This window comes from Talpa europaea (assembly GCF_964194135.1).
Source record: "Talpa europaea genome assembly, chromosome: 10".
NCBI classification, from domain to species: domain Eukaryota; kingdom Metazoa; phylum Chordata; class Mammalia; order Eulipotyphla; family Talpidae; genus Talpa; species Talpa europaea.
The window spans coordinates 70,831,633-70,845,168 of record NC_140077.1 but is presented as its reverse complement, the minus strand read 5'-3'; the positions used below and the strand labels follow the sequence as shown (position 1 = coordinate 70,845,168).

At 64.5% G+C, this 13,536-nt stretch overlaps 1 protein-coding gene across 1 annotated transcript in view; it reads left to right on the top strand.

The window, feature by feature from the left end:
• Positions 1-13,536, top strand: part of PLXNA2 (plexin A2) — a gene marked incomplete at its 5' end in the record, with an annotated part of 66,674 nt that overhangs the window by 16,468 nt on the left and 36,670 nt on the right. Inside the window, one exon of the mRNA XM_084245516.1 lies at positions 3,222-3,356. Within this exon, the coding sequence (XP_084101642.1) occupies positions 3,222-3,356 (135 nt within the window). The remainder of the gene's footprint in view (positions 1-3,221; positions 3,357-13,536) is intronic.

The following is a 13,536-nucleotide window of genomic DNA, read 5'->3' as shown; positions in this document are numbered from 1 at the left end:
TCGGAGCAAGGGGCCTGCCTGACAAGGGCGTGGGCCACAGGGCGGGACTGACCAGGGTCTGCTCTCTGAGCCCTGGAGGAGATATAGCGCCTCGAGTTGGGGCCTCGAGAAGTCCTGCACCGCACGTGGGCCTGCGGTGGGGCCTGGGTCCCCCACCTCTGCCTGCGCAGGTGGGCTCAGCTGGCTCTGAGTCCCCTCCCCCAGCCAGGACCCTCAGCTGAGACCCCATGGGACTGATGGACACATGACCATCTCCCCACTGACCACAGCACCTGCCATCCTGTCACAGCCCAACAGGCCAAGGGTGAGGCTTGGCCTCTGGGACCCCGCTGGCTGCAGAGGGTGCCCTGGGCCTCCCATCCTCACTGGCACTGGCCAGGGCAGGTGTGTCTGCGGGAAGTCTTGCTGCAGCAGAGCTGCCAGTACTGGATGGCATGGCCCCGCGGCCCTGTAGTCTCCGAGAGGTGGTGACTCGGGCCAGGCCTGGCAGGCAGCTAGGACCTGGGGTGGGCAGTGCCTCCTGCCTTCAGGTGGACAGTGGGGAGAAGGCCCAGCCAGAGGCAGGCGCTGGTGTCCGCCACTGCAGAGGTGCAGCTCGGGGGAGGAGATTACAGATGCCGGAGCTTGGGGTTTTGCACACAGAGAAGCAGGATCAAGTGTTCTAAGGGGGCTAATCCGCCGAGTCTTCTACCAGATTAGCGAGAATCTGTCCAAGGTGGAGCCCCTCGGGTTACTGGGGAGCACAGATAAGTGTGTGGAGACTCAGACCCAGCTCTCAGACCAGGACTAGGTAGTGATTTTGGGGAGGCCCCTGCCCAGGGAGGCCCTGCCCAGGGAGGCCCTGCCCAGGGCCCACGCTAGGCCCAATAGCTGTGCTCCTCAGCTCCTGCATTTCCAGATGCCACCTCCGAGCTTCAAGCCAGCCAAGGCCCTCTGCAGGGGCAAGGCTGGGCGGGTGGGCCAGCACAGGGCAGGGCGGCCCCGTTGCCAGTGGAGGGTGGTCAGCCATGCAGGGCCAGGTGCCTGGGGGTCCTAGCAGGCCTGGCTTTTTTGTCTGACTCCAGGTACCAGGCCCAGGGGGTGGAGGCAGCTGCACAGCAGGGGGCAGGGTCAGCTGCTGTCTGAGCAGAGATGCTCAGGGGCTCCTGCGCCTCTGCCTGTGTGCCCCAGTCAGTAACACTCCGCTGTGCTGAGAGAAAGTAGGAGGGTCAGTGGGGGTCGCTGTGGCCGGAACCCCCAGAACTTCCTGGAGTGGCGGTGGTGGGGCCCAGCCTGACGTGAGCAGGCCCGCTTGTTCCACTGCGGTCCCTGGCCCAGCGAGGAGGCCGTGCCCCAGGAAGGCGGGGGCTAAGCGGCAGCTGGCAGAGCAGTCCCAACCCCAGCGCCAGAGCTGGAGGGAGAGGCAGCTGGGCAGAGATGCCGCATGCAGGAGAGCCAGGCAGACAGGGCAGGTGGTAGGGCGTGCCGCCCTTTCCCCTCCCGCAGCCTGGCCTGTGACGTGTCGGCGCCCCACCAGGGGGCGGGGGTGCACACCTCTGCACCCCCGTTTAACATTAGGGCAGGTTCCCAGTTTGCACAGGACAGTCATTGGGCCTGGGAGTGCCAGACTCAGGGCTCCACTGCCCTGTGCGCGAGACTCCCTGGGGTCGGTGCTGGAGCGCATGTGCGTCTGCGGGAGAGGGGAGAAGATGCCCAGAGACGGACCTCCCAGGGAGCCCAACCTGTAAACTGCAGGTCCCACGACTCTGTAGGAATAGCTTCCCCCGGAATCCACCCCACGCCCACAGCGCAGCCTGGACACTGTGTTTCACTTGCGCCCTGGGCAGCCCAAGCAGCCCAGGCCCCACCTCACTCTAGCGGTACATGCAGCACTGTGAGCACGTGCACACGTGTGTACACACCACATAAATATGTGACTGTGTTGTGCACACGTGTGTGCACACACCCGCCTATACATGCCTCCACTTGCATACCCAGGCATGCACACACGTGTGCAGGCTTATACACACCCACACCCCTGCACTTGTGCACATGTCTTCACACACACGTCTCTACACATTTTGCACGCTAACATATGTGTGTGCACACATGCACACAGATATGCCCACATGCACACACGTTTGTGCCACACACGGCCATAGCCCTGAGGGGAGGGTCCAGCCACGGAGCACCTGGTCCAGCCCAGGTGCATTTGGGGGCCGCCACGGCAGTCGTCCTCAGCTCCGGCCAGCCCAGGCTTCCGCTGCAGCTCCCCCTCACACCACCTCCAGGGTGGCTCAACTCCACACTCCCCAGCTCCACACATGTCCCCTAGGAGGCCACCACAGGGCCCCTGCAGGCCTGTAGGGGCTGTCCCCAGACCCCTGTTGGCTCCTGCCTTGGGGCATCGGTGACTGTGTCCAAATCAACCCCCTTCCTCCCTCCCCATGATCCCCCTCCTTCCGGCCCAGCGCAGGCCTGGCTGCTGGAGGCGTGGATGGAGCTGTGAGGGCAGTGGCGGGGGGAGGGGGGGAACTGCAGCTCTAACCCCCCTGGAGCTGCACAGTCAGTCCCACAGTGGGACCAGCGCCCGCTAGACACCAGCCGACTCTGTGCGTAACGAGGGCCCAGGCCAGTCTGCCTGCTGGGAGGCGGGGCGATTCCAGACCCATGTCCTCGAAGTCCCAGCAGTCACAGCAGCACAGCCCCCGGCTGCTGCTGGAGGCACAGAAGAGGAACTCCTGGCACAGCCTCTGGAGTGGCTCCCTGGGGAGGCAGGGCACAGGACAGGCTGGGTGGATGGGCCCCAAGACGGGGAACGGACATGTGCCTGGGCCAGGCGCTCTGTCCCTTCTGTCCATCCAGCCCTGCATCTGGTTCTGGGGGCTCGGATGGTTCCTGTGGTAGGGATGTCTGGGAGGACGTCCTGGTTCTCACTGCTGGGGATGTGTCACTGGGGATGTCTGGGGGCTTTGGACATCTGAGTCCTGAACCTGATGGGATGGGTGACAGAGACTCAGCCCAGACCCCGTGGGTGCGACACCCACCCCCACGCACACCCCACCTGAAGTGTGGGGTCCCTGAGGGGACTGACTCACACAGAACTGGCCCGCTCGCGGGGCCCCATTGGGAACCTGCTCAAGGAGACCCCAGCCGGGCCCCTATGTGCAGCCTGGCCTGCTCAGTGCCGGGGGCGGGACCAGCTGCATCCAGAGGCTGAGCACAACCTGTTTCTCCTGCAGATTCGGGCTGACGGCCCTCCACATGGCGGGGTCCAGTACGAGGTGGTGTCCGTGTTCAAGGACGGGAGCCCCATCCTCCGGGACATGGCCTTCTCTGTGGACCAGCGCTACCTGTACGTCATGTCTGAGCGACAGGTAGGTATGCGCCTCCGCTCAGAGCTGCACCCCAGGAGGCCGTGCCAGGAACAGGGAGCTGGGGGCTGCGGCCCAGAGACCCCTCTCCTGGCCGGGCCCTGCCTCACACGTGATGGATGACCCTCCAGGCAGCCGACGTCCTGCAGCAGCAGCTGCTGTGATCAGGAGGCAGATTTACCGCGCTGGGCCCAGAGGCTGCAGTGCTGGGTGACAGGCCCTCAGCTGGTACCTCAGTCTGGTAGTGTGTGCCACACAGCAGGGGGACTGGCCGGGCTGGGGGGGTGGGGGATTCTGAGCCCTGGGGGAGGTAGCGGGGCCCTGAGTGCCCCAATGCCCTCGATGGAGCTGTGTCCCGACTACTCTGAGTGTTAGCAGAGAGGGGCAGATATGGGAGCTGGGGCAGGGGCGCGGGGGTTGGGGGTGCAGGGGGCAGAGCCGGTCTTGGCCTCTCCCGGAACCACCCAGTCCAGTCTGGGGCCCTTCCCAGTGTCTCCTGGGAAGAGGATCAGCCTGGACCAGCTGCAGAGTCCTGCACCCCACAGGCCCAGCTGCTCCTGCCTCTCTCCTGCCTCCTGGGCAGAGGGGCGGAAGGGCTTGTGGGGGCGTCCCGGGGCTGGGGGCTCACCTGTGTGCTGGCTCACCCTCCGGCCACAGCACAGGGGCCCTCAGAGCTGGGGCCACCCCGTCCCTTGCTCACAAGGCATGGCTGCTGCTTGAACATCAGGTCATCCCCCGTTCCACCGACACCCAAACCCTGTCCCCGAGCAGCCCCCCAGCCTGTGAGCCTGAGCCCCTTCTGCAGCAGCAGGGCAGGTGGGAGTGAGGGTCACACCTGTGCTGCTGGCCAGAAGCCCTAGGGCTCATGCCAACCCTCCAGGCCGTGGACAGGCCATGGGCTAGCAGGGTCCCTGGGCGCCCAGTCACTGAGTGCCCGCCCAGACCCTGGTGTGGACCCACACTGGAGTCTCCTCCCAATGGAGCTAGGTCAGCTGCCACAACAGGGCTCTGTACCTGCGCTCTACCCTGCTTCTCCACCCCCGCTTCTCCTCCCCTGCTCCTCCTGCTCCTCCTCTCCTGCTCCTCCTCCGCCTGCTCTTCCTCCCCAACCGCTCCTCATTCTGCTCCTCCACCCCCACTTCCTCCTGCTCCTCCTCCCACTCCCACTCCCCCTCCTCCTGCTTCTCCTTCTCCTGCACATCATCCTTCTGCTCCTCCTGCTCCTCCTCCTTCTGCTCCTCCTCCTGCTCCTCCTTGCTCTCACTCTCGCTTGCTCTCTCTGCTAATTACTTGTAATTAAGAAACAGGACTAGTTGGAAGTGTTGGTTGTGAGTGACTCACCTAACAAGTCCCGTTAATTGTGTTAATGGTTGAGGCGGTGTCCCGGGGGCGGGTGGGCCCCACTCCTGCTGACAAGGCTCCACACTCCGGTGCCGTCACCCTGTGTGCCTCTTGGGACCTCAGCCCCTGCCGTGGGGTGTGCTGGGAGGCAGCAGAGGCCGGGGATGGGAACGCTGTACCTCCTCTCCCCGCACTGGCCCCACACTCACAGAGAGGAAGGGATGGAAGCAATTATTCTATTTTATACTTTAATTAGTTTAAATTAGCAGAGGGAATAGAGGTATAAAATGACCCAGCAGAGGGTGAAATGGAGATGGGGAGCCAGTGGCGGCTGCAGGGGTGTGAGCCCAGAGGAATGCCGGAGGCGGGTGCGGGCGGGGGTGCCAGGCCTGCGTCAGATCCTCGCTCTGTCTGCAGTTGCGCAGTGTCCCCCCCCTCCATCTCTCCTCCAGTCATGGGACTGCAACTGAGGACCCCACAGTCACTCAGGTGGAGCCACCACAGTCACGTTGAGGGGGCCCAGGAGCCTCAGCCCCTCTGCTGTCACCAGTGCTGAACAGTTCCCAGGTGGCTGCTTCTCTGTCCCGCCACCCCCCAGGGGACACGCGGCCTCTGGCTTCGACAGCTTGGACTGGCGCATGACCCGTATTTATTTAAAAATCCTGGAATGTGGCCAGCAGACTAAACAGTCTCCTCTCCTTCACACAGTAGAGGCGGCCAGGCCGTGCGGGGCCATGTGGGGCCGAGAGGGCTGTGTGGGCCCATGTGTGGCCATGTGGAGCCATGGGGGGCCTATGCGGGGCCATGTGAGGGTGTGAGGGCCCGTGTGGGCCTGTGTGGGCCCGTGTGGGGCCATGTAAGCCCATGGGATCCATGAGGGGGCCGTGGGGGGCTGTAGGGGCCATGGGGTATGGTGGGGGCCAGGACTGCAGTGTCTATGAGAGATGGGGGTGGCTGGGTCACCCTGAGCCCTGGGGTCCTGCCTGCCTGGCCCAAGTGCATGGGCTCTAAGGCCCCACACGCCCCCCATCCCATTTGCGGCTGTGGCCTGCTGGGAAATCACTGCCACATGGACACCCACTTTAACACGTCCCTCCACACTGGGACAGGGAATGGGCCAGAGCCCCCACAGGCCCTGCTCTTCTCTCCCTCTGTGGCCTCTCTGGGCTGGCCCACAGGGCTCCAGGGCTGGGGTGGACCTTCTGAAAGCTTCTGGAATCTTCTCTCACAGGGCAGCAGCTGGGCCGAGGCTGGCCCCGGGCATGTGGGTGAGTGGTGCTGGCCCCGGCATCCTCCTGGTAGTTCTGGCCCCCTAGCCAGAACCTCCCTCTCTCTAGCCAGCCCGGAGGCAGCTGCCCTGCTCCTCCCGGAGCTGTCGCCCAGGGTGGGTATGTGGCCTGTGGCCACTCTGGAGCAGAGGCTTCCTGCCTCGCAGCTGTGGCAAAGTGTGTCTGGAGGGAGCCCGAGGCCACGGCACCCCCTAGCCCCCCATGAATGCCCCCTGCCGCAGACCAGCACAGCAGTAGACGATGAGGCCACCTCAGGGTTGAGAGAAGCGTGCAGGGTGGTCAGGGAGTCGGTGAAAGAAATGACAAACAGACACACTTCAAGAGTGAAAATCTGAGTGTAATTTTCTCTAAATTTGTGACCAGTATATATATGTTTTCCAAAAGCACAGGAATGAATATCAAGGAAATTAGCTTGCTCATGGGCTCAGTCTATCACTATCAGGGAGGTGATCTACATAATAAGCAATGACCATTATAGAAGAAAGAAGGAAGTTTAGAAAGACAAATAAGGGATTAAAGTTTGTAGTTCTAGGAAGAGGGATAAGATTTTTAGCATTCTTGTAGTGGTTCCTGGTGGTTGTCTTTTGATAAGCTTCTGCCTTCCGCTGCACTTCCTCTGCTTCAGGCTGTTCCCTCTCCCCCCCCCCCCCCCCCCCCCCCCCCCGCGCTGGTTGCCCAGCCGGATCTAGGGACCATGGCGAAAGCCATTCCTAAAGATCACTGCGGGGGGGAGGTGCAGCAGGTAGGGTTTTGCTGTTCTCCCCCTGCGCGCTGAGCCGGACCTAGGGACGGTTAGCCCTAAAGGTCACTGCAGGGGGAGGTGCAGCAGCCCCCACCAACTTGGGCTCCCAGCTCCTTTGTTGCTGGGGTGCTCCCAGCTGCAGCCCTGGCCTGGTGGGTGATGGGCGCCCACTTTGGCGTCTAGGCCTCAGGCAACTCAGGTCCCCTGGAGACTGGCCTCATCTCTCCCCATGCAGGTCCAGCGCTGACTTGGCCTCAGACCAGCACGAAGGCCCATCCCTCAACTGCTCACCTGCTGGCCTGGCGCCATGTTCAGGGCCGAAGGGAGGCAGGAGGGAAGGCCTGCTGGTGAGCAGTTGGGGGACGGGCCCTTTCCTGGCCAGGGCAGGGCGGCCTGGGCCATGTCCACCCTCCACGCCCGCGTGTGCCCGGGGCATGCATCTCAAAACAGTTGTGTGTGTGGCCACTGCTGCTATAGCGAGAGGCTGGGCAGTCAGTGCTCTGCAGGACTCCTGGTGGGGGATGCTGAGGGCTGGACCTGCACCCCAGCCTCTAGGGTTGAGACACCCAGAAATGCAGTCCCCAGGCCCCAGGCCCCAGCCTCCCAGGCTGCCAGGCCCCTATACCCCCAGTACCCTATTCTCCCAGTTCCCTAGGCCCCAGACATCAGTCCCTAGCCCCCAGCCCCCTGTACCCCCATCCCTCCAACTTCCCAATCCCTCTGGCCCCCAGGCACCAGCTCTCCAGCCTTCCAGCCTCTCAGCCCCCTCCCACCCCACCCCCAGCTCCGCCTTTTGAAGGTCTGCCCCCAGGTCCTGTTTCTCTGATTCTAGTCTCCAGGCAAGACCTCAGGGTCTCAGGAGATGAATGTGCTGGCTCCGCCTTAAGCTCAGACAAGAATACGGAGGTGCAGGTGCTGGAAGACAGCCCCAGGCCAGCACGCAGCCAGGCCAGCCTCACCCTGGCCTCCCAGGGCCCCTGCCCTCCGCTCCCAGGCAAAGGTGTCTGAGCAGGCCTGGCTTCGGGCGGCACACGATGCAGCTGTCACCAGGGTGACAGGACAGGGTGCCTGGCATGGGTGTGGGGGCACGCGGCCTTGGGAACATCGTGTGTGGCCGAAAGGGGCTGGCCCTCCCTGCGTGTCTCCTGTGCCCCCAGTGCCTAGCAAGGTTAGAGGAGCTCAGCTCCAGGCGAATCACAGGGCGTCACCACAGAGGGATCAGGGCAGGGCGAAGTGAGGGGCCTGTGGGGCCCCCAGGGATCCAGTGGGTGGGGACACGCCCCCGCAGAGACCTGGCTGGCAGAGGAAAGGGCGTGGTCTTGACCTGGGCTCGACTCCAGGGCTAAGCAGGCCTCTGCCCCCTGGGTCCTGGCTCTGAAAGCCCCATGCCCCTCAGCCTCAGCCAGAGCAGGGCCTCTGTCCCCAGGGTCGTTGTCCACAGAGGCCCAGCCAGCAGCGCTGGTCCTGAGGACACAGTCCTGCGAGCAGAGGAGACGGGGTGGGGGTCATGGGGTCACAGGAGCGTCTAATGAAACACTACCACCACGTCCTCGGTGCGGCAGGGCTGGTGTGCTCACAGGGCCCCCCAAGATCTGGAGTGTGGGATGAGTGGGGTGGGAGCAAGGAGGACTTCCTGGAGGATGTGGCACCTGGGTGTGTCATTGGCCCTATGTGCATGTGCGAGGAGAGCAGCTGTGAGGGGAGCTCGGAGGCAGGCAGGGAGGCAGGCAGGCTCTGCGTGTTCAGAAAGGCACCCCAAACATGGAGGCAGTCCCCGAGGAATCTCCAAGGCACAGGGGCAGGGCCCAGGGCTGGGTCAAGGCCTGTGAGGTCCCCGCCTTCAGGCCCCCCTGCCTGGCTATGGACGGATGTGAACAGCAGTCAAGAAAGGCCCCTCAGCAGCTGGCCCCTGGCCCTCTGGACCACGCCTCGCTGCCTGGGCACGCTTCTCACCCCACTGGGGATGGCCACCGGGGCCGACCCCAGTCATGTCTTGCCCTGTCTCCCGGGTGTGGGCCAGTGTGTGCTGGCCTGGGCCAGGTGCCCTCCGGAGGCCAGGGGAGAGGGTCAGGGCCAAGGCTGCGTGGTCAGGCACTACATGGGGCAGGGAGGCCTGGACTGGACCTGACCTTGCCTTCCCTGCCGGCAGCTCCCATGCTGCCTCAGTGTCCCTCCCATACGCAGGGTAATGGCCCTCCTGGTCTTGGTGGGACACAGGACACAGGAGCCTCCCCAGGTTCTCCCCCAGCCCCTGGGGACTCTGCCCCTGCCCCTGCTGGCTGGCACTCCTCTCGGGTGTCTGCCCCACGTTTCTGCATGGCGTCAGCCCCCGTGGCCCTCTCGCTGCACCCAAGTCTCTGTGACCTTTGCTCGCTGCCAGTGGAGGCAGCTCTTGGCGCAGCCACCTTCCCACCTGCCCTTCGTGAGGCCCTCCAGCTCCTGTCTCCACCACAGGCTCCATCCTGGCCCTCCTCTGCCTCCTCCAACCCAGCAGCGGGAAAACATGCTAGTCTGGACACCAGGGCTGACACACCCCCACCCCCCTACCCCCACCCCCCCCACCCGGGCCAGGAGCGCAGAGCAGCCCTCTGGGCAGGGCCGGCCCCAGGCTGCCCGGCCCTACCCTTGCCCCGCCCTGGCCCCGCCTGGTGGCCTCTGTGGCCAGCGGCTACTTCTGCTGTCCCCCCTCTTCCTTGGCCCAGTGTGCCTTCACTGAGCCCCACTGAGCCCAGGCTGAGGCGCAAGGTGGCATGGACAGCAGGTGAAGATGGGCGCTGGCCTGTGGCAGCTGATGGAGCCACCGCCAGCCAGAGCCCGGGCCCTGCATCTCACTGGCTGCCTGGAGGCGGGTGCGTAGCATGGGCCTGCGTGTACAGCATGTGCAGCATGTGCGTGTATGTGTGTGTGCAGTGTTCTGTGTGCAGGATGTGTGTGTGCAGTGTGTGTGGTGTGTACATGTATTCATACATACACACACGTCTTCGCGCCTTTGCCGGCGTCTAGGCACTAAGGTCTGGCCTGTCCCCGGCCCCCTGCTCCCAGCCCCCCATGTGGCCTCCTCCCGGCCCCACTCTGTCTGCGTCTGTTTCCTGCAGGGAGTGATTTGACCTTCCTTAATGTGAGCTCTCTTCTCCCTCAACGTCGTTGGTGAGATTTATGACAGTGCTGATTGGAAGGTCACCTGTCCCTAGCCCAGGACACCAGTGCCCGCCCATGCTGGAGCCCTCAGGAGAGCCGGGGATGGAGCTGCGGCCATGGGGGGCCGGGGAGCAGAGCTGCAGTTGTGTGGGGATGGGGAGTGGAGCTGCAGCTGTGGGGGCCTGGCGCCAGGGTCTGTGGGCCGTGGGGGCTGGTGGCTCCAGCGGGATCTTTGCAGCCCCTCTGTCCCTGGCTGACTCCCTTAGCTTCCAGAGTGACTGGCCAGGCACAGAATGAACATGGATAGCTCATGGGCAGCAGCCCTAGGAAGTGTGCTGTGGACACAGGTGTGGGGGTGTCTGTGGCCGGCCCCTACCAGCCCCTGTCTGCCCTGGTTGCAGGCTTCTCCCGCGCCCTTGGTCAAGCTCATCAGTATCAGGGTGCAGGGAGGCTGCCCCACCTCACTGGGCCAGTGCTGAGTATCCTCCCCTAGCTTGGCCCCAGGCGCCCAGGGCAGCATCACGTGGGGCTGGCCCAGGGCCTGCCTGGGCCTGTCTAGTCTCTGGGCTCATCTGCAGACCCCAGGCCCACACCCAGGGATGCCGCCCTGTGGGCTGACCAGGGCGAAGGCGTCTGGCCGGTCCTTCCCATCAGACAGGCCTCCCCATCCCATGACTGGACATGCAGGGCACATGGGGGCACATGGGGGCACATGCACAGCCACAGGGGGACACAGGGCACACCCATGGCCAGGGGCACAGGGGGGCTGCGGCCGAGCTGGAGCCAGCAGGGTGTTGGGTGGGGCGCAGACTGCTGTCCTCCTGCATGTCCCTAGAGGAGCTGGCCTCGCTTCTGTGCAGTGTCTCTCACACACCATTGACCCCCAACAGGCCAGGCCACGCGTGGTGTCGGTCAGGCCAGCATGGATGCGCACGCTGGCAGCAGACTGGGGGCAGGGGTCCAGGGTGCTCCCCGGCTCAGTGGACGTGGGGCCCAGGCTGAGAACATGGGCACAGGGACAGGCCCAGCGGGGGGGGACAGTTGTTCCCCCACAAGGCTCCTCCTCTGTCCCCCCCATCCTCCTCTGTCCCCCTCCTCCCTCCTCCCCACTGATCCCTGCCCATGGGATCTCCTTGACCAGAGAGCTGAGGAGGGACCAGAGATTACTGAGAATTAATTGTAACTGTAATGATAAATTGTTGGAGTTATTATAAGTGATTATGATCCCGTTAGGAGGGTGCTAACCCACATTTTATAGAGGAGGCTGAGGCTGAGCCTGGCGCAAGCCCGCGGGGTGAGGCTGGGATGGTACTGGGTCGCGACCCCAGCCTGGCCAGGCCCCAAGCGCTGCTAACTGGCCCCTACTGAGGAACAGCCGTCCCTTGGGGCTGGGTGCAGCCTCCGGAGCGGGCTATGGGCACCGCCTTGGGCGAGGCCTCTGTTGCTCCTGTCTGTGAGTCCATCGAGGTCTCGTGGCGCCGCCGGCGCGGCCCCGCTGCTCTGCCCTTCAGCTGTTCTCTTCTTGGTGCAGCCTGAGCAACCTATAATTCCCATGGCCATGGCGCCTCCAAGGCCTGTGGGGACCTGTGGTGTCCGTAAGGTCACGGCCATGTCGGGGCCCGTGTCCCCACCCACAGCGTCCCCTCCCCTCATGGTGCACTTCTTGACCCTTTGTCTCGAGGTGCAAGGCCGCCCTGGGCCCCCCGGGGCTGGGGGTGCAGTTGGGATTCGGAACCAGAAAGCCCCTCCCCAAGATGGCCTTGGAGTCAGGGCTGAGGGGCGTCAGGGTTGCTGGGCTGGGATGGGCGCCTTCTCTGCGCCGTGGCCCCAGAGGAACCCTGGTGGCTGCCCCTTGCCAACCCTCCTGTTCTGGTTGCTCCCAGGGTTCAGCAACAAGGGGAACAGCAGCAGGGCCCCTATGCCGTCTCCACTGCTCTGCCCAGAGTCCTCACCCCCTGCCCCCCCCCCCAGCAGGGCCTCGCTATACCCCAGCTCGCCCCCGACAAAGCTTTTGTGGGGCACCGCATCTCACACCGCCTCTGGCTTGCCTGGCTGAGCCTGGGGATGCTGCAGCATCCTGGGTCCAGGTCAGGTGCAGCTTCCAGGCGCCCCACAGGTGGGCGGCTGGCTTCCGGGCTGAAGTGGCGTCCTTGGCCCTAGAAGGTGTCTTCTCCAGCTGCACCACATGCCAGGGCCAGCCAGACGGGTAGCCGAGGGGCCTACAGAGCATCGCCACATCAGCCCTCGGGCCCTGGCGCCTTAAGGGCCCGCAGAGCCTCGCTCCTAACCTATGGTCGGCACCCACCCTCCGCTCCGTCCCAGCTCTCAAGGGCAAAGGGCGCTGCTTGTGCTCAGCTTTGGGCCACATTTGTGACCCATGGGTGCTGGGGAGGTTGGGAAGGTCCTCGGCCCCTACTCCTGGGCCACCCGCTCGGCACGCCCCGGCCACTGCTCCTGGGGCCACCGCTCACCACTGGGCCCCCAGCCCTGGGCCTAACTGCTGCATGTCCCCAGGGACCAGTGGGCCGAGCGGCTGGCCATGTTGGGCCTCCAGGGCTGCCCTTTGGGCAGTGGGTGGCCCCACGCGTGGGCCCCATGCTGCCAGCTGTGGCCTGTGGGGCCGAGGGTCACTGCCTGTGACGTCCAGCAGACCCGAGGATCAGTAGCCCTGCCTGACCTCCTGAAGGCCTGGCCAGCCCCTCGCCACCATTCAGCCCCCGCCCTCCTGCTGGCCAATGGCCATGTGCCTGGGGCCCGAGTCCGGGACTAGGGGAGCCGGGATGCAGCCATGGTGGTGACCGTCGGCGACATCCTGATTAAAACAGTGGTTTTCATAAGCTCAGCTCCGTGCTCAGTGTGCCCGAGCGCCTGATTGCGTCACTTATAACTCCAGAATTATTTAAAATTCCCCTTTCTCAGCAGACCCGCGTGCACCCAGCGAAACAGATGAGCAGGTGATGCTTTGCTCTAATTAACTCCTCAGCAGCTACATAAGGGGGACCCTTTTGTCTCCCAGCCCCCTCTGCCCTGCCTGTCCCCAGCCACTCAGGACAACACCCACATTTGAGGCTGCCACTGAAGGGTGCCCTGAGGGGAAGTAGGGGGAGAGGGACCCCATGGTCCCAACCCCCAGTCTGTAGCCACAGAGCTGATATCTCCGGCTAATGGTCGGGACCCTGGGGGCACAGGCTCCAGGACCCCCGCCAGGACCCAGAGCCCACAGGCGCCAGGTGAGGCCAGCCTCCCAGGCCATGTTCACGCCCCACCCTCCCCCGGCATGCGGGCCCACCGGGGTGCTGTCCAGGGTTCCTCTCCCGTCAGCCACTTGAGGGGAAGAGCCCCCGGGGTGGGGGATGTCCAGACTCAATGAGCAAGGCCCGAGTAGGGGCTGTCCCAGAAGTCCTTAAAAATAAGTCCTGTTGTCAGCAAGTTGTCAGTCTGTGCCCAGCGGGGGCTCCAGCAGCTGGGCAGGCCTGGGACCCCGTAGGGCAGGCAGCCCGGGGCAGCATGTAGCCCGCTGTGGCCTCGCTAAGCTCTGGGGAGCCTGCCAGGCCCCATACCCAGCCCCAGTGCCGCAGCCCCCCATGTCTGGCCCCCCATGCCGCAATCCCCTGCGCCTGGCCCTCCCTGCTGCAGCCCCTGCGCCTGGCCCCCACACCAAGCCCAGTCCCGC